Raw genomic sequence first — 23638 nt, 5'->3', positions numbered from 1 at the left:
TCCCAGCTACTCAGGAGGCTGAGGCAGGAGAATCCCTTGAACCCAGGAGGTGGAGGTTGCAGGGAGCTGAGGCTGTGCCACTGCGCTCCAGCCTGGGCAACAAGAGCAAAAATCCACCTCCAAAAAAAAAAAAAACTCCTCATTTTCCATCCCAGAATGAGGGGCACAGTAAGAACTGAACTCCCCGGTAAGAGGTCCAGGATTTTGAAACAGGATATGCATATAGGGGTGCTGTTTTCCGGGTTGAGTCCAGGAGCTGAGGTGACATCTCTGTTCTTGGCAGTGGCTTTGGAAACTTTAGACGACAGCCTCCAGAGCCTCCACTCTGCTCATCACAGCCTTGTGCCCTAGGGCCGGGTGAGCGCTCTCTGGGATGCTGCAGGGGAGTCATGTTTATCTCATTTCAGGTCAGTAGTTAATGGGCAGTGGTGCTGTCTCTAACAAAGGAGCCCTGCCCTCTGAAGTGACTCAGCTGAACTGAAGCAGAGCTCATTTGTTCCTGCCCTCACCAGAATGTGAGGGCAGCAGTTGAGACTCACACATTTACTGGCAAATCCAATTTTCAAAACCACAGAAGTCATCTCTGGCCTTGCTCTTGGGTATTAAGCTTAATGTCTGACCGCAGCAGCACTCATCACCCCACCCTCTCCCACAGTTCACTCATTTGCCCAGATTCTGTGGCAAACCCATGTCAACACTGGAGGCTCTGCAGTCTCCATTCCTGAATGTCTCTGCTCCCCATCGATTTACTGAGATGAAATGTCCTTAAAAACCTCCAAGTGGAATACTGCTTCTTGCATTTCTAAAATTCTGAACCCTAAATGATTCTCACATGATAGTTATCTGACAACTCGGATCAAATCCTGTGCTTAGGAATCAAGGGGAGCAATTAAAATCTCATGTTGTAGCAGAATTTGTTTATATTTAGTATTGCTTGAAATAAATGAGCTGATGACTGATACTTACAAATCTATACTTATTTAGGGATTGTTTTCATTTAGTTGGGAAAATAGGGCTTATCTATACTCCTTCAAACACAAATTTTAGAAATTGTATTGGATCTTTTCTTTGAATATTTGCCACAGGATCATGAGATTTTAGACACTCTTTAACAGCGCAGGTTAACTGAATTATGTTTGGTTAATAAGTCCTGTATATCCATAGGGGCCATTCTATAATAATCTAACTTAATGTAGCTACTGTGAAACTTCAAAAAACTTTTTAATAGAGGGCAACTTTTCATCAAAAAACTTATGTTTTGCTGTCATAATTCGGCAGAGACATTTAATGGTGCTATCTATAGCTTGTCTGTGTATGTAAAATTACTTAAAACCAAAAAGGTTTGGTTTTAGATAAGGTAAATTTTCCCAAGTTCAAATCTCAGGGGGGCCGGGCATGGTGGCTCACACCTGTAATCCCAGCACTTTGGGAGGCTGAGGCGGGCGGATCACGAGGTCAGGAGATTGAGACCATCCTGGCTAACACGGTGAAACCCTGTCTCTACTAAAAACACAAAAAATTAGCCAGGCGTGGTGGCATGCACCTGTAGTCCCAGCTACTTGGAAGGCTGAGGCAGAAGACTCGCTTGAACCCGGGAGGCAGAGGTTACAGTGAGCCGAGATTGCACCACTGCACTCCAGCCTGGGCGACAGAGCAAGACTCCGTCTCAAATTAAAAAAAAAAAAAAAAAAAATCTCAGCAGATTCCTATTCAGTATTTAATCGATCCAAGGCATTGGACTGTTGTAGTACAATGGATAAGTGAGAAGATCTAATCCATTTTGGAATATCCTTGCTCCACATTTTTTCCCCCCTTGAGTTGTCTGCTTTTTATGAGTAAAAGTTTCACTTCTAATGAATTTGCAAACTTCCTAGTGATGAATCCAAGTATACTACATACAGAGGGCAAGACTGAAGACCTAGGAATAACCAGCTAAAGTTGTGTCTGCCGAAGTGATTCTACAGCAGTGTTGCCAGCACTTATCCTTTCAAATGTTCTGACTATTCACAGTATTTAGTATAATTGATTTATCTTCTAGGGTCATGGGTTTTGATTTCACAAATCTGAACTCACAGCAGCACCATAAGATAGAACATGTGATGATGAGTTGGATCAAGGAAGTTTTCAGTCAATGAAGACAGGAATGATGGGAAACCTCTTAACAGCAAAATAAGCAAAAAAGTTTATATCCAAGATGTTGAATTCAGAGTCTTGTATTACATAATGTTCTGAAGTTCTAATGGCAGTGAGGAAAAAACAAATTCATTCGTGAAATGCTGATATTCTTGTCAGGAAGTAGAAGTCTGAAACAAGCTTTCTACAATAACATCTGTAAAAATAGTCACAGTTCCCTATTGATTACTTATCGTATGGTGACACAAAAAAAATGAGATTACCAGGTTAAATAAATTATACAGAAAAGCCAGTGAAGAGTACTGAAAAGTCCTTAGTTCCAAGTTTGAAGGCACTTCGATATTAACAGGAAAGCATTATGGAACCAAAAAACTTGTATGTCACGTAAGGGTGATATGATGACAATGAAGGGCAACAAATACCTTTTGCTTTATTCTCAACAGGTATTTTCTCCTAAAAGATTTCTCCAAGTGCTGAGCCCTCAATGCTGCTATTTATTTCTAACATCTTACTGCACTCCACAAGACAGCTGTGTTGAAGCTTTTCCCTTTTGTCAAGGCCCACACCCCGGCCTCATGCACTTTGAAGAGATAGTGTTGCCTCCTGCTTTACTGAGATTGAGACATTTGATTCTTTCATTTCTTCCCACCTCACAAAGTTGCTACATCTTCCCCAACCCTCTCTTGAATTCTAAGACTCCTTTTATTTATACCCTTGGTTCTAGTTTCTCTGGTTCTTTCATAATTTTGCCCCATCAGTATCCTTCCCACCTTTAGAACCTTCATCAACCAGTTCCTCCTCTTGTCCTACAAAAATCGTCAAGATCAGAGTTCTGTTGACCAGTTTCTTCATTGACCCATCACCCCCTCTTTTTCTTTATTCTGTCTACTTTTCAAAAGTAGATTCTATACACATTGCCACATCCTCAAATTCTTCCTATTTGGCTTCTACCCTATGTACATAAAGGGATCACCCAGATCACCAAAAACCCTAACCAGATCTTGCTTCTTATCCTTCTTGATCTGTAGAACTTTTTTTTTTTTTTTTGAGACAGAGTCTCCCTGTGTCCAGTGTGTGGTGGCGCAATCTTGGTTCACTGCAACCTCTGTCTCCTGGGTTCAAGCGATTCTCCTGCTTCAGCCTCCCAAGTATCTGAGATTACAGGTGTGTGCCACCATGCCCAGCTAATTTTTGTATTTTTAACAGAGATGGGGTTTCACCATGTTGTTGTTCACGAGGCTGGTCTCCAACTCCTGACCTCAGGTGATCCATCCACCTCAGCCTCCCAAAGTGCTGGGATTACAGGCGTGAGCCACCATGCCCGGCCTATCTGTAGCACTTTACATCATCCACCTTCATGACTTTCTTGACACTGTATTTAATACACCTAATAACAAACTCAACTTGTTTTCACCCAAAACGTTCCCACTTTCTGTCCTACATTTATTTAATGGTATTACTATTCTCCTAGAGTTATCCAGAAACTTTGGTCATTATCAACTAATCTCCTAACATTTAATAACTTGCCATTTCCTATAAAGCCTGCATTCACAAAGTATTTTGGACTAATCTTGTCATCTCCAAATCCACTGTCACCATCCTTCATGCCTGGGCTTCTCCCTGAAACCACCACACCCAGCAGTCAAAGTCATCTTCCACACTTACTACTCAATTGCAGTTCATACTCACTCTGGCATCTTTGCAAACAAGGCCTTTCAAAATCTGCTGCCAGTATACTGTATATTCTATCAAGACCACTGAGGCTGCCCCTGCCTGGTGCCTTCCTACCTTCACATGCTTGCTTTCTCATTCAGACCCCCCCCCCCCACATGACAGCAACTCAAGGCCCAGCCAAAATCTCATCTCTGTGAAGTTTCCCCCAACCCTCTCCAGCCCAAAGAAACCTGTCCCTTCCCTGCTGTCCCTCAGCTTTCTGATCCTCCCTCTCTCAAGGAATGTATCAACTATAACCCCACCATGTCAACATGTGGAGGGTGGGGCCCCATGTTGGTATCCTTCACAGATCCCAAGAAATCAATGAATGCTGTTTGAATTACCTCTGAGTATAAACCAGCCAAGTTCTACCAATACAGAAGAGAATTTATGCTAAGGATTACTTTACCCAGAAGGATTAGTTTCCTAATAAGCTTGTTAGTATTCCTCATGTATTGTGCTATTGTTAGGCCTTAATATAGTATTCCTGCAAAACTACATAAAATGATGGTTCATGAACAGTCATCTCATAAAATTTGAGCTCCTAAAAGTCACAAACAGTAATTTATTAGTCACTGTATCCCTAACCTCTCACGGTGTCTAATATTGTGTAAGTTTTAAGAAAGATGTTCGCCAAATTTAAAAGATTTTAGGTCCGAAAACAATGCCACAGAAAAAAATCCACCTGATTTCTTCACGTGTTAAACAAGAGTGACAGAGATGCTGCCAACACATTGATTAGCTTTAAAGCCAATGACCAGAGAAGCACAAAGATATTTTGGTAGACTAGGAAGCAAAGACCACCATCACATCGACTGCAGACCTAAATCAGAAGGTAAGGTTTGTATCAGTGAATATCAGTGATAGATTTTTCAACCTAACTAAAAATGCTTCTTGGCCAGCACAGTGGCCCTCACCTGTAATCTGAACACTTTGGGAGGCCATGGCAGGAGGATCACTTGAGCCCGGGAATTCAAGGCTACTGTGAAGTATAATTGTGGCACTGCATTCTAGCCTGTGCAACAGAGCAAGACCCTATCTCTTAAAAAAAAAAAAGCTTCTTAACTAACAAGACTAAGTTAAATTGAACGTCATCTTTGAGTATTCAGTAATGAGTATGCAAAAGTCACTTTAGCTGCTACGTGCAAGACAGTTGGAAGGAGAAGACTGAAATCTGAGAGATTTGGTAGCAGACTGTGGCCATGGTCTCAGGCAGAAGCAGCCCAGGCCTGAAGGGTGGTAGCAGTGGGTTCGGAGAAGACAAGATGGGTCCAAGATACTTTGTAGACATAGGCTTGATAGAATGTAGGCTCCGTAGCTCTTATTTTTGCATGTATACAGTACAGCAAATGGCCATTGATTTATAATAGATTTACTCAGTTTGGCAAGTTGAAGAATATAAATCTACATACTAACATAGAAACAGATTCAAAAAATCACGTATCTGGCTCAAGGTCTTGCTGTGAGAGAGATGATTGGTATGACTAAATTTAAACCCTATTTCATTTCTGCAGTTTCTGAGATTTTGTCTCAAAAATGCATTAATACAAATGTGCTTTTTTTGTCTCTTTCAGATAATCATGGACATATTGATCCCTCTCTGAGACCCATCTGGGATTTGGCTTTCCTTGGAAGCTCTTATGTGATGTGGGAAATGACAACACAGGTTTCACACTACTACTTGGCACAGCTCACTAGTGTGAGGCAGTGGGTAAGAAAAACCTGAAAATTAACTTATGCCGCAAGAGTTACAATCAATGCAGTCTCCTTAGACTGAATTCATGTGAATTTCTAATTTCATATCAAGAGTTTTAATCACATTCATTTCAATAAATATTTGAGTTCATGCAATGGGCCAAGTATTGTTTCAGGGGCTGGGAATACAGTTGCAAACAAAGACACAATGTTGCTGCCCTCACTGAGATTAATTCTAGTGAGAGAAGAGACAGTGAACTAATAAATAAATATGTATCATATGATGGTAAATGCTATGAAAAAAAATTAAGTAGCCAAAGTGGAAGGATCATTTGAGGTCAGGAGTTTGAGACTAGCCTGGGCAGCAGAGCAAGGCCCCATCTCTGCAAAGAAAATAAAAATTAGCCAGATGTAGTGGCACATGCTTGTAGTCCCAGCTACTCAGGACACAGAGTTGGGAGAATTGCTTGATCCAGGAGTTAGAGGTTGCAATAAGCTATGATTGCGCTACTGTACTCCATCCTGGGCAACAGAGTGAGATGCTGTCTCTAAGTAAAGAAAAACCAAAAAATGAGGTAGGGAACAGGGAATGCAGGGTATTGATAGAATTACTACTTGTCTGAAGTAAGGCTAATTTGAGCAGAGGTGACTTTGGAGTAGAGGCCAAAGGGAAGTGAGGGTGAGCTGAGCCCTGCTCCCGTAAGGAAAGAGAATGTCAGGCGGAAGGAGCTGAGGCTGCAAGATTCACGTCTTTGAGTAAGCAGGAAAGGATATCATCAATCCAGATGATCCCAGGAACACAGAGGGTTCACCTGGAGGAAACAGCGGTGCAGATACTGGTAAAAGGACAGACGGATATCAAGGTGGGAGTCTGTGGACGTTGTATTCTAACTGCTCTGTCTTCTCAATGAAACAGGAGGCAAAGTCATTAGCTGAGAGCAGGAGAAATAGCAGTGAGGCTGGTGTGGCTGGAACTGAGTGATGAGGGGAGCATGCCAGGAGACAGATCAAATGGAGGGGGGCAAGTGGACAGCATCAGTTCATGTAAGACCTTGCAGACCATTCAAAGAGTCTTGTCTTTCACTCTTTTACCCATTAGAGGGTTTTTACCAGAGGAGTGACACGATCTGACTTACAATAGGATCATTATGGCTGCTATGTTAAGAACAGACAACAGGGAGATAAAGGAAGAAACAGAAAGACCAGTGAAGTACTGCAATATTCGGCCAGGTACAGCGGCTCACACCTGAAATCCCAACACTTTGGGAGGCCAAGGCGGGCGGATTATTTGAGGTCAGGAGTTCAAGACTAGCCTGGCCAACACAGTGAAACCCCATCTCTACTCAAAATAGAAAAATGAGGCGGGCTTGGTGGCAGGTGCCTGTAATCCCAGCTACTCAGGAGGCTGAGGCAGGATAATCACTTAAGCCAGGGAGGCGGAGGTTGCAGTGAGCCAAGATCGCACCACTGCACTCCAGCCTGGGCTACAGAGCAAGACTCTGTCTCAAAAAAAAAAAAGAAAAAAAAGTATTGCAATATTCTAGGCAAGGCCTGGTGGTGGCTTGGACCAGGGTGGTGGCAGTGGGGCTAGAGAGATGTTTGGATTCTGGCAGATTGACAGTATTTGCTCATGGGTCGGATATAGATATCAGAAATGAGAGGAATTAAGGATGATTGTTAGGATTTTGGCGTAATTGACTGGAAGGACAGAGTTTGCATTTACCAATTGGGGAAGCTTAGAGGAGGAACAGAATTGAGGGAGAATTATCTTGATTTGGGGCATTCTAAATTCTATAACCACAGAATCTATATAATCATCTGGACAGAAGAGTCTAAAGTTCACAGGAGAGGTCTCAGCTGTAGTTGTCACCATATAGTATTTAAAGCCACAAGACTGGATGAGATCACAGGTAATGAGTGTAGACAAAGAAGGTAAGTTATGTAAAGGATTGGATCATGGAACACTTCTGACTTAAGCAGTTGGAGATATGGGAAAAGAAAGTATTTCAAGGATGAGGACTGGCTGGTAGTATTAAATGCTGCTGGAGACTCAAGTAAGATGAGAACTGCCCATTTCACTGAGCAACTGGAAGTCAACGAATGGAGAGCTTATCAAAAGCCCTCTCACTGGCATAGTGGGGACAAAAGCCTGATTGGGGTAGGTTCAGGAAAGGATGGGAGGAGAGGAAGTGGACATTCCATCCTTTCAAGAAATTTAGCTATAATAAAGGAGAGTAAAAGGAAGGAAGAGGACTATAGCTGGACAATGGGTGGGCACAGGGCTAAAAGGGTTTTTTCTTTGTATTTTTTTTGGTTGGGAGACGTAACAGCATGTTTATATGTTGATGAGGAAAAGTCCGGCAGAGAGAGGCAAAGTAGGAATTGCATGAAAGAAAGGGAAAAGTTAGTTAGAGTTACTATCTTTGAGTAGGCAAGAGAGGATGTGATTAATCCAGATGATATTAGAAACATGGAGAGTTAACCTACAGGGAAAGCAGGAAACAGTGGCCCAGTCTAGGAGGGCAGATATCAAAGTGGGATCTTGTGGAACCTCTATTCTAACTGCTTCTGTCTTCTCAGTGAAAAAGGAGGCAAAGTAATCAGCTGACAGCAGGACAAGAGCGAAGGTGTTGGGAGTATCAGAGACGCAAGCTGAACTAATCATAAGCCGCAATTTAAAACATTTGTTTTGTTCATAGGTTCACCCATGGATGGATCATCAGTGAATATCTTCTGAGTATAGGATTTACCCAGCATTAAGTCATCATTTTTAATGCAATAATAAAGTTTGGTTTGCTTTCCAAAGACCACATGTACAACACACATCAACTAGAAACCTAGATTTTGTCTTTAATGAACATGTCTTTTCCCATATAGAATGCTTTTAAATAGAAATTACCATCTAATTGATTGTTGCCACATAACAAGTCAAGATACAGTACCAGTTCTTTTGCTAGATAAGTTTCTATCTTTTGCTACAGAAGTTTCTATCTATTTCTGACACACTCTTATCTACCAAGATAACCACACCCTCAACAAGAGGCTTTTACTGTACCTGATTTTAAAGTTAGGGGGAAGAGGTTGTTTTAAGCATAGAAAATGGTGTCAAGATAATACAGAACTAATTGTAGTAAATGTGAGAGGAAAACTTAATAGGAATAGAGCAACACATTGAGATAACATGTTTCCCTTTCTTTTGCAGTTGCATATGACACATTTTTACCACTAGGACATACTAGGGTACAAAAAATAGCAGGTGTATTTCTCTCCCATTCTAACCAGTCTTTCATGTCCATCATCTGTCCACTAATATCCCTCAACCAAACTGCAAGTAGGAAAGTGAGGACACATGTGTAACTAGACAGTTAAAAAGCAGAAATGCAGGCTGGGTGCAGTGGCTCACGCCTGTAATCCCAGCACTGTGGGAGGCCGAGGCAGGCAAATCATGAGGTCAGGAGATGGAGCCCACCCTGGCTAACACGGTGAAACCCTGTCTCTACTAAAAATACAAAAATTAGCCGGGTGTGGTGGCGGGCACCTGTAGTCCCAGCTACTTGGGAGGCTGAGGCAGGAGAATTGCTTGAACCCGGGAGGCAGGGATTGCAGTGAGCTGAGACTGTGCCAGTACACTCCAGCCTGGGTGACAGAGCAAGATTCTGTCTCAAAAACAAAACAAAACAAAACAAACAAAAACAGAAATGCAGAGGGAGAATGCTCATTGAGTTAGAGTTTTAGATTTTCTTTTTTCCCCCTGTGATGTCTGGGTGTTAGATAAATAATAGCTGAATATGCAGCTGACTTGCTGGGTCACCCAAGGCAAATCATTTCTCTCTTAGGGCCTATTAAATGAGGACTCACAAAGGATTGAAGTGAAACTAACACAAATTTAAATCCCTGGAGCAATTAGGATATTTGGTTTCAAGGTTGATATGCATTTCAGCTTAGAGTTCTCTTAAAGAAAAGTATGCACATATGCACAAAGATTTTCAAATTCTGCCACTGAGTGGCCACTAAGGTCCCCTGTAACCCTTCACCAAAAGAAGCAACACAAGCAACAAGCAATGATTTGTTAAAAGACACTATGAGCAGAAGGTCTAAATACTGTTCTGAGAGACTAGTAACAGGACACTAGGGCTGAGAAAGCCAGTATGGCACGGAGGCAGGAAGTGACTGGAGGTGCTCTTGGCCCCAGGTAGCTCAAAAAAAGTATAAAGATGATAATTTTTCCAAAAACTTTCTGGGTGAAAATTACTATCTTGATACTCAGGGCTAATTTCACCTTTTAATCAATGTGTAAAGAAGTACAAGCTTATAAACTCACAGCCCCACATGAACAAGGCTTGAGGGAAGAGTGTGCAAAAAAAAAACAAAGGGACTGAAATGCAAATATAAAGTAAGACCCATCTTACTGGCACGACGCTTTCTTTAGAACTGAAGAATAGATGTCATTCCCAATACTAAGAGGAATGTGCCAAGAACAAGGGATATTTGCTGGCTAGGGAAAACAATGGATAAGCCCATACCTTTAGCCTTTAACATGAACTGAGAAAAGTCAAGCTGAGTATTGCTCTAACTCTTATCAATCAGTACCAGATTTGTAAGCACCCCAAACTATCTAACCTGCAGCACATCACTAGCAGTCAGCTCATCTTCACATTACTTAGAAGTCTCCATTAGCCAAAGCTACATATAGAAACCATCCTATCTACCTTATCTATTATGCTGAAATCTACTTTTGATAACTTCTATTACTAACTTAAGCCTAATTCTTCCTACTAAAACCACCCTGGTTCTGTTAGAGATCCTTTGCTCCCTTTTGGGGGAAGCAGGGTGGAGGGGCAAGGGGTGAGCTGGGTCATGACCAAGTAAAAGGGAACAAACAAAACACTTTCAGTCTGTCTGCAACAAGATTAAGTGCTGAGGTACCAGGAAATGTAACAACAAATCATCATCCATTTGGGCCACAAGATGTGGCACTTGTGATGATCTGAATTGAAGCCAAAAAGATAATTTCTGAATAATATTAAAAATAACGACTTCTTGGCAGAGCTTGACATGGGAGGGCAGTCCGATCTTGGCATCCTTTGCCAGGCTGGGATGTACAATGTCCTCTTCTGCAGTTTTTTAAGAAGCTGTGCTTTTGGTTTGGTTTAAAGGTGGTTCCCCCTAAAGGAGAAGGAATCTATAAAAACATAATGTAAGGGGATGTTTCAATAACTTTATTGAGGAAGTTCTCAACCAAATGATATAGGGTTTTACCAGCATTATCACGACTCACATTTTTGTATTTAAAAATGGGTAACACTCTTCTTGTACTTTTACCAAAATAGTCTGTCAAATGGGGCAGGAATCCTAACATTTATTTTAAGCTCTGCCTCTTTTTTGCCTCACTGGAGACTGCCATGATTTCCTTCCGAAATGCCATTTTCAAAAGCAGAACAAGGCATTGTTCTCAATAAAACATTTTAAGTGTATAAGTAAAACCAATATATATATAATTATTATTATTTTAATAGAGATGAGGTCTCACTATATTGCCCAGGCTGGTCTCAAACTCCTGGGCTCAAGTGATCCTCCCATTTTGCCCTCCCAAAGTGCTGGGATTACAGGCATGAGCCCCCATGTCCAGCCTAAAACCAATTTTTAAATTATAAAAATACATGGTAAACAGTCAAGACTTAAAAAATAGTGCAGACAGCACAAAAGTCTGAGACAAATATTCAGCTGGTGTGGGACATCTTGGGATAGATAACCATTTCCTTCCAAGGTCAAGACAGCCACCAAATGAAGGTCTAACAAGGTTAAACACACCTTCAAAGCAACAATGCCAGACTGATCACTGGAACCTCCAGTAACTGTTCCCTTATGAAAGAAACACTGAATTTTCTCTCATGAATTCTCTGACTTTGCAGCTTGTGCCTCAGATGTTTGCTTTGAACATTTGTGGGTACACTGTGAGACAGGAGGGAAACTTACTGAGTACTGCCAAGAAAATCATAGAAAATGCAGTTGATTTCTGATTAATCCAGGCCCTCTCCTGTATCTTCCCTCCAGACTTCCTCACCTACTGGAAATTTCATGGCTTGTAAAAATCTCCATCAATGTAGGCAAAGGGGAGACAAAACTTTTTCGGGGGGGGGGGGGCCGGCGGGCGGTGGGTGTTTGCTTTTTTGTATTCTTTAGTAGTCTTAATACAAACCTGGTAATGTAACTAAAATGCAAGTGTAGTCACTTGCTGCTTGCAGAATCCAATTCACAAGAGTGAGGTCTGGTATAAAGACGGTGACTTTATTCCAAAGCTAGCTTAGGGGAAGAAGTATAGGCTCCTGCCTTTAAGGTACTGTTTCCCTTTTGGGACAAAAAACAAGGGCTTTTAGAGGGGGAGTTGGCATAAATGGCATGCAGGGGAGGGAGGGAGCAGTTGCAGGGTCTGTGTGACTCTCTTGGGTGCCTTATCTACCGGGTGCTAGAGCTGGTGCCATTGTGGGCAGAGCTAGATTATAAAATGGCCATTATCTCAAGATACTTGGACAGAGTTCCCTCGTGGGCCTAACTGAGATTGTAAATTGACTATTGTCTCTTGAGGCCTTCTCCTGGTGGGAGAGAGTTCCAGCTCTCGAGCTTTGAAGTGAGCACATACATAAGCTTGCCATGCAGGGAGTGTCTGGTAAAAGGGAAGGTAAAGGTTATGATTCCATTTCTAAAGAGCTTAGTAGGAAGTAGAGAACAGGGGGAATAGGTGGAAAGAGAAAAGAAACAAATTGTTTTTTAAGTAACTCATTCTTTCTCTTAGAAAAATGGAGTACTCAGTTATAGTAGGAAAAGACTAAAATTATAATCCAAATTAAGGTATTTTTAAAAAATATTCTTTCTTCCATTTTTACTAGTGAACAGATAAGCACTCTTGCAAAAAAAAAAAAAAAAGAGGGAGAGGAAATGTCAAAAAGAAAATACAGAGTTGGTTTAGTCACTAGTAAAATGTATAGAAACGATGTGAATAAAAGAGGTGAAGACAACTGCCTGCCTACTGAAAAATATCCAATGCGCTGGTTTTAGAAACACTGTGGTATAGCTTCATGTTGGTATATATGAAGAATGTGGATATTGGAGTCAGTAGATCTGGGTTGGAATTCCCATTTGTCACTTCCTAGCTGTAACCTCATATTACCTCTCCTGTAAAACCAGGCTCATAATACACAGATTGTAAAGGAGAATTAGATGAGAACATGTAGAAGGTGCCTAGCACAGAACCCGGCCCATAGTAGGCCTTCTGGAATTACTGGTTGCCCCTCCTCTTGTCTTGTTGCCTGTCATATCAGGGCTAATATATCACCTTGAGGTGCATATACAGTATCGAGATCATTAAGGTTGTTAAAAAAAATCTCCCTATTCCCACAGACTTCAGTCTCCATCAAAAAAGTGATAAGACATTCAACCAGACTTTCATATAACTCAGTGACAAGACAAAAATGAGGATCCCTGACTTCCATATCTTGAAGCAAAATACTACCAAAAACCCTGAGGCTGAAATCTAAAAGGCAGTAGGAGACACAAGGCACCCATTCAAAACAAGAATGTACTGTATAGTTATCACACTAAATACCACCATATTTATTACACTAACTCTTTTTTCTCCCTCTAGAAAACTAATGATGATACAATTGATTTTGATTATACTGTTCTACTTCATGAATTATCAACACAGGTAAAACATAAAATTGTATGTAGAATTGTTTTTACCATAAGTTTTTGCAGATTATAGTATTTTATAACTCTTATTTCCTAGGAAATAATTCCCTGTCGTATTCACTTGGTCTGGTACCCTGGCAAACCACTTAAAGTGAAGTACCACTGTCAAGAGCTACAGACACCAGAAGAAGCCTCTGGAACTGAAGAAGGATCAGCTGTACCAACAGAGCTTAGTAATTTCTAAAAAGAAAAAATTATATTTTCCAACTTCTTAAAAAGTGACGATACTAGCATAAATCATTTTTCTGGTAAAATAGCTAAGGTATAAATCTTCGAACAATTTGGGAAAGCCTATGATTACAAGTAAAAACTCAAAAATTCAAAGATGTTGGTTTTTTGTTTGTTTCTCAGTCTGCTTTAGCTTTTAACTCTGGAAGCGCACGCACACTGAACTCTGCTCAGTGCTAAACAGTCACCAGCAGGCTCCTCAGGGTTTCAGCCCTAAAATGTAAAACCTGGATAATTAGTGTATGTTGCAATGGGATCAGCATTTTTTTTAAACTGCAAAAAATGATGGTCTCATCTCTGAATTTACATTTCTCATTCTTTTGAACATACTATAGCTAATATATTTTATGTTGCTAAATTGCTTCTAGCATGTAAACAAAGATAATATACTTTCGATGAAAGTAAATTATAGAAAAAAAATTAACTGTTTAAAAGGAACGTGATTATATTTTATGATTTCAGGCAAGTATTCCTTTAACTTGCCACCTACTTTTAAATAAATGTTTACATTTCTAAATAATGAAATGTGTTAAATGTTCTCATGGAGATTTGCATACAAAGGAAAAACTTATGCTAAACTGGAATTAAATGAAATGGTAACATTGCTTAACTTAAATTTTACAAATAATAGAACATCTGTCTCACCAGATAAAGCTGTCTGCAAACATGCATCAAAATGAACACTGATGTAACTGAAAGTATATTAAATATTTACATTTTCATTTACAAGGACAACCTGGACCGAGTGTTGGCCTAAGTAATTTATAAAAGCAAACACAGTATATACGTAGTACCCAGTATGTACTAATCAAATTCAGTGGAGTATCTCCTTAAGGCAGGAGGAATTGATCCAGGAAATGTTGTCATCATTTGCCTCTCAAAATTAGTATCACTTAATGGAATGTTTATGTCGGTGTGTAAAAACCTTGAGCCAGGTTCTGTAGCCAGTAATTGATTAGGAAATATCAGCCTTAAAATATACCAAAATATTACTTTTAAGTATGCACTTTTAGACAATCAGAAAAGTTTATACTAAAGGCATGAACTCATACAAAATAAAATAAGCTGATCTAGTTTATATATTTTTCTACTTAAAACCCTATGCTTTGCATTTATCTTCCCAAAATCCAGCTGATGTACAATTTAAAAAAATTTTTTTTTAATTAAAAAAAAAAAAAAACGGGCTGGGCGTGATGCCTCACACCTGTAATCTCAGCACTTTGGGAGGCTGAGGTAGGAGGATCACTTGAGCCCAGGAGTTCATGACTAGCCTGGACAACACAGTGAGACCCCATCTCTTTAAAAAAGTTTAATGATTTAAAGATTTGTGGCTGGGTGTGGTGGCTCATTTCTGTAATCCCAGCATTTTGGGAGGCCAAAGGCAGGAGGATCACTTAAGCCCAGGAGTTCAAGATCAGCCTGGGCAGCATAGTGAAATCCAGTCTTAATTTTAAAAAATACATACATATATATATAAAATAAAGAGTTGTAAGTATTTGGAAGCATTGCAAACCATCATTTAAAGGACACATCAGCTCTCCCACCTATGTGATAATGAAGAGATACTTTTTCTAAATTATCAAAAATCATCCACAATGATTAAATTATGCCAAAATCAAGTGATAAATTTCTGTAACTGAAGTTCCCCAAATGATCTTCAAAAAAAGTCCCAAGAGCATTATAATAGTACATTCAATGTCCTGTGATATTTAATCAATCTTTTAGTGTCACGTTAAGGACTAGAAACTTGTTGTTTCAGCTTTCTAGAGTTGGAGCTTTCTCAAAGTCCTCATCCCCATAAATGCATTTTTCTTTTTTCTTTTTGTTTTTCTTTTTTTGTTTGTTTGTTTGGTCTTCATTGGGTAGCTATCTTGACTTTGGAAAGAAATGGTTATCTATTCCTGGATGTCCCACACCAGTTGGTTATTTATCTCCCTATGTTGCCCAGGCTGGTCTCAAACTCCTAGGCTCAAGGGATCCTCCCACCTCAGCCTCCCAAAGTGTTGGGATTACAGGCATGAGCCACAAAAGGCATTTTTCATTAGTGAGATTAGGCTCACAAACGTGTCCATAATCCAACCAGGTAATGACTCTAAGGTAACCCTTTAGCAGATTTATTACTGTACAATAGATTATGAAGGGGAATTCTATACATACAAATTTACAAACACAATTACCTAATTAATTTGCAAAACACCTAAAAGTTAAAACAACTAAAAAGTTATCACTATCATCATCAGAACATTTTTTCTTTTCTTTTTTTTTTTGAGACAGAGTCTCACTCTGTTGCCCAGGCTGGAGTGCTGGAGTGCAGTGGTGCCATCTCAGCTCACTACAGCCTCCGCCTTCTGGGTTCAAGTGACCCTCCTGCCTCAACCTCCTGAGCAGCTGGGGCTACAGGCACGTGCCACCCCGCCCGGATGGTTTTTGTATTTATAGTAGAGACGGGGTTTCACCATGTTGGCTAGGGTGGTCTCGAACTCCTGACCTCAAGTGATCCACCCACCTCGGCCTCCCAAAGTGCTGGGATTACAGGCGTGAGCCACCATGCCTGGCCTCAGAACATCTTTTCTAGCACAAACTCTAAAATTGTTAACTTAATTTTACCAATATTGGTTTCACTAGCTAATAAACAACAGAAAAATCACTTGGCATAAAATGAAAAACTAAATTCCCTACGTCCTCTTTTCATTAAGAAACTAAATTATTCTGAATCACTCTTAGCTAATTACAATTACATACAGCATCACATTCATTTTCCTATCCCTTTAGAACTTTCAGAATTTTAAGACACATAAAATAATACCAGGGATTTTGTCTACATTCCATTTTATTTTATTCATAGTTTCATTTTCTTCTGACCTGAATTATGAATTTTAAGAAGTTAAACAAGTTCTTCTGAAAGTCAGTTGGAAGCTTATTTGCACTTGAATGTTAGTCATTCATGACATCATAGTTTATTACATCAATTTCTCTCAAATTAGAAAATTTTGACCTGTTCTGTGATCTTTCCTAGTTTTCAAAGTACTATACTCACCTAACATGCTGCCTAAGACCTACTAGAATGGATAAATGAATGAATGCTCACAATAAATTTTCCTTGAATACAATTAACTTATTTCAATGATGCACTACAATGTTATTTGAAGATACTTTCAGTGGCAATTAAAGCTCCAGTTCAATAATTTACAGTTTTAGCAATGCAAATAGCTATCACGTATAAAGGGATCCATTCCAACACGTCACGATTTACTCCCACTGGGTTGACTGTCAATTTTGAGACTCACACAGATTTCAAAAACGTTAAAATATGAAAAATCCTAAACTTTGGAGTTGATTAAATTTTAGTGATTTTATAACTACACAATCTAAGAGTGAGCAGAGGAAAGAAATAACAAAAAACAGGAACACTTTTTTTTTTTAACGTAAAGTTATCAAGCAAGGCATGGTGGTGTGTGCCTGTGGTCCCAGCTACTCTACAGGCTGAGGCCAGACGACTGTTTGAGCCCATGAATTTGTGAGCAGCCTGGGCAACATAGCGAGACCCTATCTCTTTTAAGTTCAGGGGTTCATGTGCAGGCTTGTTACCTAGGTAAACTTGTGTCGTAGGGGTTTGATGTACAGATTATTTCATCACCGAGGTATTAAGCCTAGTACCCATTAGTTGTTTTTCCTGATCCTCTCCCTCCACCCACCCTCCACCCTCCAATAGGCCCCAGTGTGTTGCTCCCCTCCGTGTGTCCATGTGTTCTCATTATTTAGCTCCCACTTATAAGTGAGAACACGCAGTATTTGGTTTTCTTTTCCTATGTTAGTTTGACGAGGATAATGGCTTCCAGCTCCATTTATGTCCCTGCAAAGGACTTGATCTCGTTCTTTTTTATGACTGCATAGTATTCCACAATGTGTATGTACCACATTTTCTTTATCTAGTCTATCATTGATGGGCATTTAGGTTGATTCCATGTCTTGCTATTGTGAATAGTTCTGCAATGAATGTGTGCATGCATGTGTCTTTATAACAGAATGATTTACATTCCTTTAGGTATATAGTAATGGTATTGCTGAGTCAGATGGTTTTTGTCTTAGAAGACCCCATCTCTTAAAAAAAGAAACAGTTATTAAACAAAAAAAACAAACTCTAATATCATACAAAGGAATACAATATGACAGTTCTGAATGTCACAAATTTTTCATTTCATATCTTGGGCTTAAGTGCAGTACAGGCAATATTTCAGTGGTCTTTAACTTTGTCTGCATATTAGAATCACCCAAAAAATGTTTTATCTTGATTCAGTCAAATAATTTAAATATCTGGGTGTAGGCCTAGGTTTTTATTTTTAAGGCTCCCCCAGTGATTTTTCAAGTACAATGAGGGTTGGGAATCAGTACAGTACTACCTAGTGCTGCTACTATTCTCCAACACAAGTATGTAATATTCGAATTAGCCAACAATTATCCTTCTTGATAGTAATATAAACAACCCTCACTTACGAATATTCTCATTAATTTTTTTCCATGCTACAGACTTTGGTTGGTATGTGATCTTTGCCAACTATAACTAATGAGTTAGAAAGAGATGTGGGTTCTGGTCCTGATCTGTCCGTTTATGAACCTATTCTAATTACTCCCACCAGCTAGGCCTGAGTCATTACCTATGAAATGCTGGTGTTGGGTTAAATATCTAAGACCTTTTCTAACACTGTAACATTATAACCAGGATGTTTTACAAATTAAAAATAAGTAAAATTTTTACTTACTATTCAAATTTATCCAGTTTAGTTCCAGTAGTTGTGACTATTCTCAATAGCCATAGGAATCACACTAAATTCCATGAAGGTACACAGAATGTATTTCCTCATTAGGAACAATATTCAAAGTTATTGTGAATGGCACAAGATGCTGATGAAATGCCAAAGCAATCCCATTTTTTCAGACCTGATGCTACTGTAGCAACAGACACTCATGGGGGAAATGCACTTAGTGAATAATTGTAATTAAAGTATCAATTTAAAAACTTAGGTTCTGTGGTCTCATTAAAGTTATTTACCTTATCTGTGCTTCCTCTGTTACCAAATGGACATAATAATAGTACTTACTCCTAGGGTTGTGCGAATGAAATTGTACAATGCATTTAAAGTATTTAGCAGCCAGCCATGGTGGTTCACACCCATAATCCCAGCACTTTCGGAGGCTGGGGCAGGCAGAGAGCTTGAGCCCAGGAGTTTGAGACCAGCCTGGGCAATATGGCAAAACCCCATCTCTTCAAAAAATGCAAAAATTAGCAGGGAGTGGTGGCATACACCTGTAGTCTCAGCTACTTGGGCAGCTGAGATGGGATAATTGCTTGAACCCAGGAAGCAGAGGTTGCAGTGAGCAGAGATAGTCCCTCTGCATTCCAGCCTGGGGGACAGAGCGAGACCCCGCACAAAAAAATAAAAATTAAAAAAAAAAAAAGTATTTAGCAAATGCCTTGAAAACACGTGCTCAATACTTTTTAAAAATCTTTTTTCCCTAGAAACCTGCAAGTATAAAGCCACATCTATAAGTCAAGAAAAGCAAAGGAATTTAAAATCAATTATTTTATTTCTATCATCAGGTAATGGAAAGGACTAGGATCCATCTACACCATCAGATGATTTTTGGATGAAGCAATTCTGAACCGGGTAATAGAACTGCTTGGGAAAGCCCAGCTTTTTCTGGAAACAAAAGATTACCATTTGTTCCTTCGCAATCTCAGTGAACACAATATATGATAAATTCCAAGGAATTCAAATTTAACTAGTATTCATTAGGTTGATGAAACCAACTATAAATTACATTTGATTTAGGTGTACAAAAACATTAAGATGAGCACAAACAAGAATAGTATATGCAAGGGTCTACTTTTCACTTCACAATAGACCACAAGGAAGTAATACTTATACTCCTAAAACAGAGGCAGTTACAAATTTGCAGAAACCACAAACTGAAATAATCACACATACATAAAACAGAGAGAAATTTGGCTAATATTTTAATATCCCAATGAAGAACCTGAAAAACTCTATGAAGATCATATGGAACCCACTCGTCAACAGAAAAGCCTGCCCATTAATGACACTCCAAGAAGTATCATGGTCATGAGATTCACTTTCAAGTCTTCAGCAAACTAAAAATACAGAGGTATGAGACTTAAACAGATAATAATGAAAGCAAATATGACAAAACAAATCATTATATGATAAACAACCTGTTAACAAAGGAGGGTAGATGGAAAGTATGTAGTTGTTCTTTGCATTTTTTCAGCTTTTCTCTGTGTTGTAAACTCCTATGATACAAAATTTGAAAAGGAAATGAACATACATTCTACGCTTAAAAGTATAACCGAAATTAGTCTCTTCTCCCCTTAAATAAATATTAAACATATTTCAGTAATAATTATATTTTATTTGAGGATTTTCAATAAACTATAAAACCAATCAATAGAATTGAGATAGACATAGAATTACCTTTGACTATAACAGAAGCTCCTGAATATGAATAAGAAGGGCTTCTTTTGAAGAAAGAAGAGCCCGCTTCCTGGGCTCAGAACTTCTTGTTTCAGCAGCCTGAATTTATTCTACTGGAATCCATCAAAGTATCAAGACCACACAAATTCAGTTAAAGTCAGTCAACTCACAGTAAGCAAAGTTAGTTCTTGGCTTTTCCTTTTTTAACAGGAAGTTGACCTGTAGCTTCCAAATACTTATTAATGATGTCTTCTTGTGTGGATGGTAAACATGGCTGATACCTGCAGTACTCCATTGTGTATTCTCCCTTTCCCTAAGGATTTTAAAAAGAGAGAATTTTTTTTTTTTTAAACTATCAAGTAAAGTTATGCAAGGTCAAGATTTTATAACATGATCATTGTGTAGGGTGGTCTTTTGAAGGGTGCTACAGTAAAGTTTAAACTTGCCTACCTCTGTGCATGACCGAAGTTCAGTGGAATAACCAAACATATCATTTAGAGGGACCTGAAAACAAACACAGTAGATATTTTAGCATTTGAGAAAATATTCGAGAAAAATACAGATGCACTTTAGCCATTTAATTCCTTTAGATTAAGATTTCTGCTCACTACACTTAGTTAAAAACAATCAAAAGCCAAAGAGAAACATTTTTGTTTTATTCCAAGTGGAAATCCTATTTGAAAATTATTTCATTTGACAGTTGCAACCAGAAACCAAATCTTTCCATTTCATGGAGTGAACACCATTGACAGCCTTCCCTCCTCATCCCCACTCTACTCTGTAGCCCCAGCTCAAGCACTCAGAACTGTTTCTTCTGAGAAAATGTGAATATAACTTTCCTTTGGACACCTTAATGATATGCTGAGAGTAGTGTTTTCCAGGAGGCCTTATGAAATGTAATAAACACTTTCTCCCTTGAGATTTAAGTCAAGAAGGGTATAGGCAAGGGAATTAAAAGGGATAAATTAAAGATAACTATGCAAATAAAGCTAAAATTAGAGAGAGAATATACATCTTATTTTTCCTTTTCCTTTTAATTTGTCCATCTGTGCTTATCCAAGAAAGAGAGATATATACATCTAAGAAATACATCTTAGATGTATACATAATATACATCTAAGAAAATGACACATTTACAAAAGGTCAAGATAAAATAAATCTTATATTTAACTTCTGCACTTAAGAGTTGCTCTAATAGCATGTTACAGAAAATGCCACATGTATAAAGCCACAAATTCAGCAAGGAAATGTGTCCATTTGCAAAAACCAAGAGCTAATCTGGATTTCCTTCTATGGTTAATAAAAGCAGGACTGTCAATGACCAAGAGTACTTACATCTGCATACAGTGTAAAATAGTCCTCAACTCCGTCTTGCCCAGTGATTACCCCATGGCGTCGGTTAATTCCTGCAATTACTTGTCCCTGAAATTCATTTGGAGCTACAATTTCCACAGCCATAATAGGTTCAAGAATACATAATGTTGCATTTGCCACGGCTGGGTTAAAAAAAAAAGTTCATTAGTCTTCATACAAACTACAACTGTCCAGATATAAAAAAGGGAGAAAGATGACACTTTCCCAAAGGTATAAACACAAATAGCAAGCTTAAAATATTTGACCTAGACTCATTTTTCCTGTAGTAATAACACTCTTCTAAATAGAAATTCCAACATTTAATTTTAATATTGTTATTTCCATTGTCATATTATTATCCTTAAAACTCATTAAATAGAGAATAATACAAAAAGGTCTTAAAACAACATCTGATCAAGTCCTTTACCATCTAAATTATCCAACTCAGTTAGGTATTCTCTCTGAAAATCGTCAGGGGTAAAGATAATGACTGTTACAAATTTGACCAAGGTAAACCCTTTCTTTTTTTTTTTGAGTCTTGCTTTGTCACCCAAGCTAGAGTGCAATGAGGCAATCTCGGCTCACTGCAACCTCCGTCTCCCAGGTTCAAGCAATTCTCCTGCCTCAGCCTCTGAGTAGCCGGGATTATAGGCGTCTGCTACCACTAATTTTTGTATTTTTAGTAGAGACAGGCTTTCGTCATGTTGGTCAGGCTGGATAAACCCATTCTTTCTTGTAGTCCCTGGCAGACAGTTATTTTTAATTATAAGAAAATAACTTTTGTCACAGGGCAGGAGGGGACGTGGAGGGTGCCCTTCCTATACTCAGAAGCAAGAATCAAGCCATGCCTATGATGTCTTTCCTTTTCTAGTCTGAACAATTTCAACACCTGATTGAGAATGAGAAGACCAAGTTTCTAGTTTTTGCTCTACCTCAAATAAGTTATATGCCTTTTGGAAAAACACAGTTTTGTCCAGGTCTCAAATTTTTTCATCTACAAAATAAGGATTCTGGACTAGATTGGACCATTTAAACACTAAAACTCAGTGCATTTGTATTTATTTTTATCCCATTTAATATATAACCAAAACACTTCTTTCTGTTAAAGTGCTAATGTTTAAATTTAACAATATGGAGAGAATATAATAAAACTTCAAACATTTATACTTAATTTGGAAGTTGTGATAGTGACAAATACTTCAGTCTCAGGTTTGTTAAATTATCTCCAAATAAAGGCTTTCAGCAAAACACAGAAATGATGACAAGGGTAATATTTTGTTTAAATATAATCACAGGTTTTCCAGAAGTATCAATTTGATTATAATAAACCAAAACTAAAAATCTTTCTTATATATTCACTTAGTTCTTCTTCTAGAGACAGTACAGCTTGACTGCAATAATTATGACAACAAGAATATAATTAGAAATATTTTTAAATTTAAATCATATCCTAGCTCACACCCACCCTCAAATAATTAGTTCTAATGAGTGAATTTTGTTCTGAAAGAGAAATAACTGAACTCAAAGAGGTACTGCAGACTCCTATGCTTCACTGGCTAAGCCCTGCAGAAACCTATATGGACATCTAAATCAGACTAACAATTTTAGAGTGTAGAAATAGTTCTGTTCCCTGCATAACTTCTTTACAACAGCAGAGCATCCTTGGCTCTAAAGAAATGTAATTAATATGAAAAAAAGTGCCCAGAAGGAGAGATGTAAGCAGACATATCTAGATTTAGTTACACATTATCTAATGTTCTCAACAGGATAAGTAATGTAAAACATCTAGATTGTGAAAGGGTAAAGGGAAGGAAAGAGGCAAGTATATGGTGTCCATCACTCAATTATTGAGGACAGTCTTTCTGGTTCTATTTCACATCCCCTTGCCCTGCTCCCTTCCTTTCAGCTCTCTAAATCTACTCCCTGATTTAGTTCCAAATGAATCTTATCTTTACACATGTCTTCCTCTAATACTATACCATGAGATAAGATTCCAAAGCCAACTCGTCAGCCATTTTTCAATAGCCACATTGCATCCAAGTCCTAAAAGAAATTTTTCCTCCAGCAGATCTGTAGTCAGGTCAATTTCACCTTTCAGTTTTAGGTTACATCACTGATCAGTCTCATGAACAATATTTAAAATTAGGTTCAAATGAATTCTAGTGTTCACTTTTAAAATCAAGAATACGGGAGAATGTGAACTATTGTTCTTCCAATTTTGATAAGATATAACATATAATAATAGTATACTGTTATAATAACTATAATATCTTATA

The 23638-nt window shown here is 38.6% G+C and overlaps 2 protein-coding genes across 4 annotated transcripts in view; one reads left to right on the top strand and one right to left on the bottom strand.

Annotated features, from left to right (window-relative positions):
- Window positions 1–14043, top strand: part of RARRES1 (retinoic acid receptor responder (tazarotene induced) 1) — a 45507-nt gene extending 31464 nt beyond the window's left edge. The window contains exons 3-5 of the mRNA XM_011959092.1: window positions 5421–5557; window positions 13184–13246; window positions 13328–14043. Coding sequence (XP_011814482.1) covers window positions 5421–5557; window positions 13184–13246; window positions 13328–13474 — 347 coding nt within the window. The 3' untranslated portion in view covers window positions 13475–14043. The remainder of the gene's footprint in view (window positions 1–5420; window positions 5558–13183; window positions 13247–13327) is intronic.
- Window positions 14044–19085: 5042 nt separating this feature from the next.
- GFM1 (G elongation factor, mitochondrial 1) overlaps window positions 19086–23638 on the bottom strand; it is a 45844-nt gene continuing 41291 nt past the window's right edge. For all 3 annotated transcript variants that reach the window (XM_011959043.1, XM_011959045.1, XM_011959044.1), the window contains 3 exons: window positions 21345–21505; window positions 20460–20513; window positions 19086–20322 (listed from right to left, as the gene is read on the bottom strand). In XM_011959043.1, the coding sequence (XP_011814433.1) occupies window positions 20191–20322; window positions 20460–20513; window positions 21345–21505 (347 nt within the window). In that variant the 3' untranslated portion in view covers window positions 19086–20190. The remainder of the gene's footprint in view (window positions 20323–20459; window positions 20514–21344; window positions 21506–23638) is intronic.

This window comes from Colobus angolensis, unplaced genomic scaffold, assembly GCF_000951035.1.
Source record: "Colobus angolensis palliatus isolate OR3802 unplaced genomic scaffold, Cang.pa_1.0 Scaffold48, whole genome shotgun sequence".
Taxonomy (NCBI): domain Eukaryota; kingdom Metazoa; phylum Chordata; class Mammalia; order Primates; family Cercopithecidae; genus Colobus; species Colobus angolensis.
The sequence above is the reverse complement of the archived record's forward strand: the minus strand, read 5'-3'. Positions and strand labels throughout refer to the sequence as shown.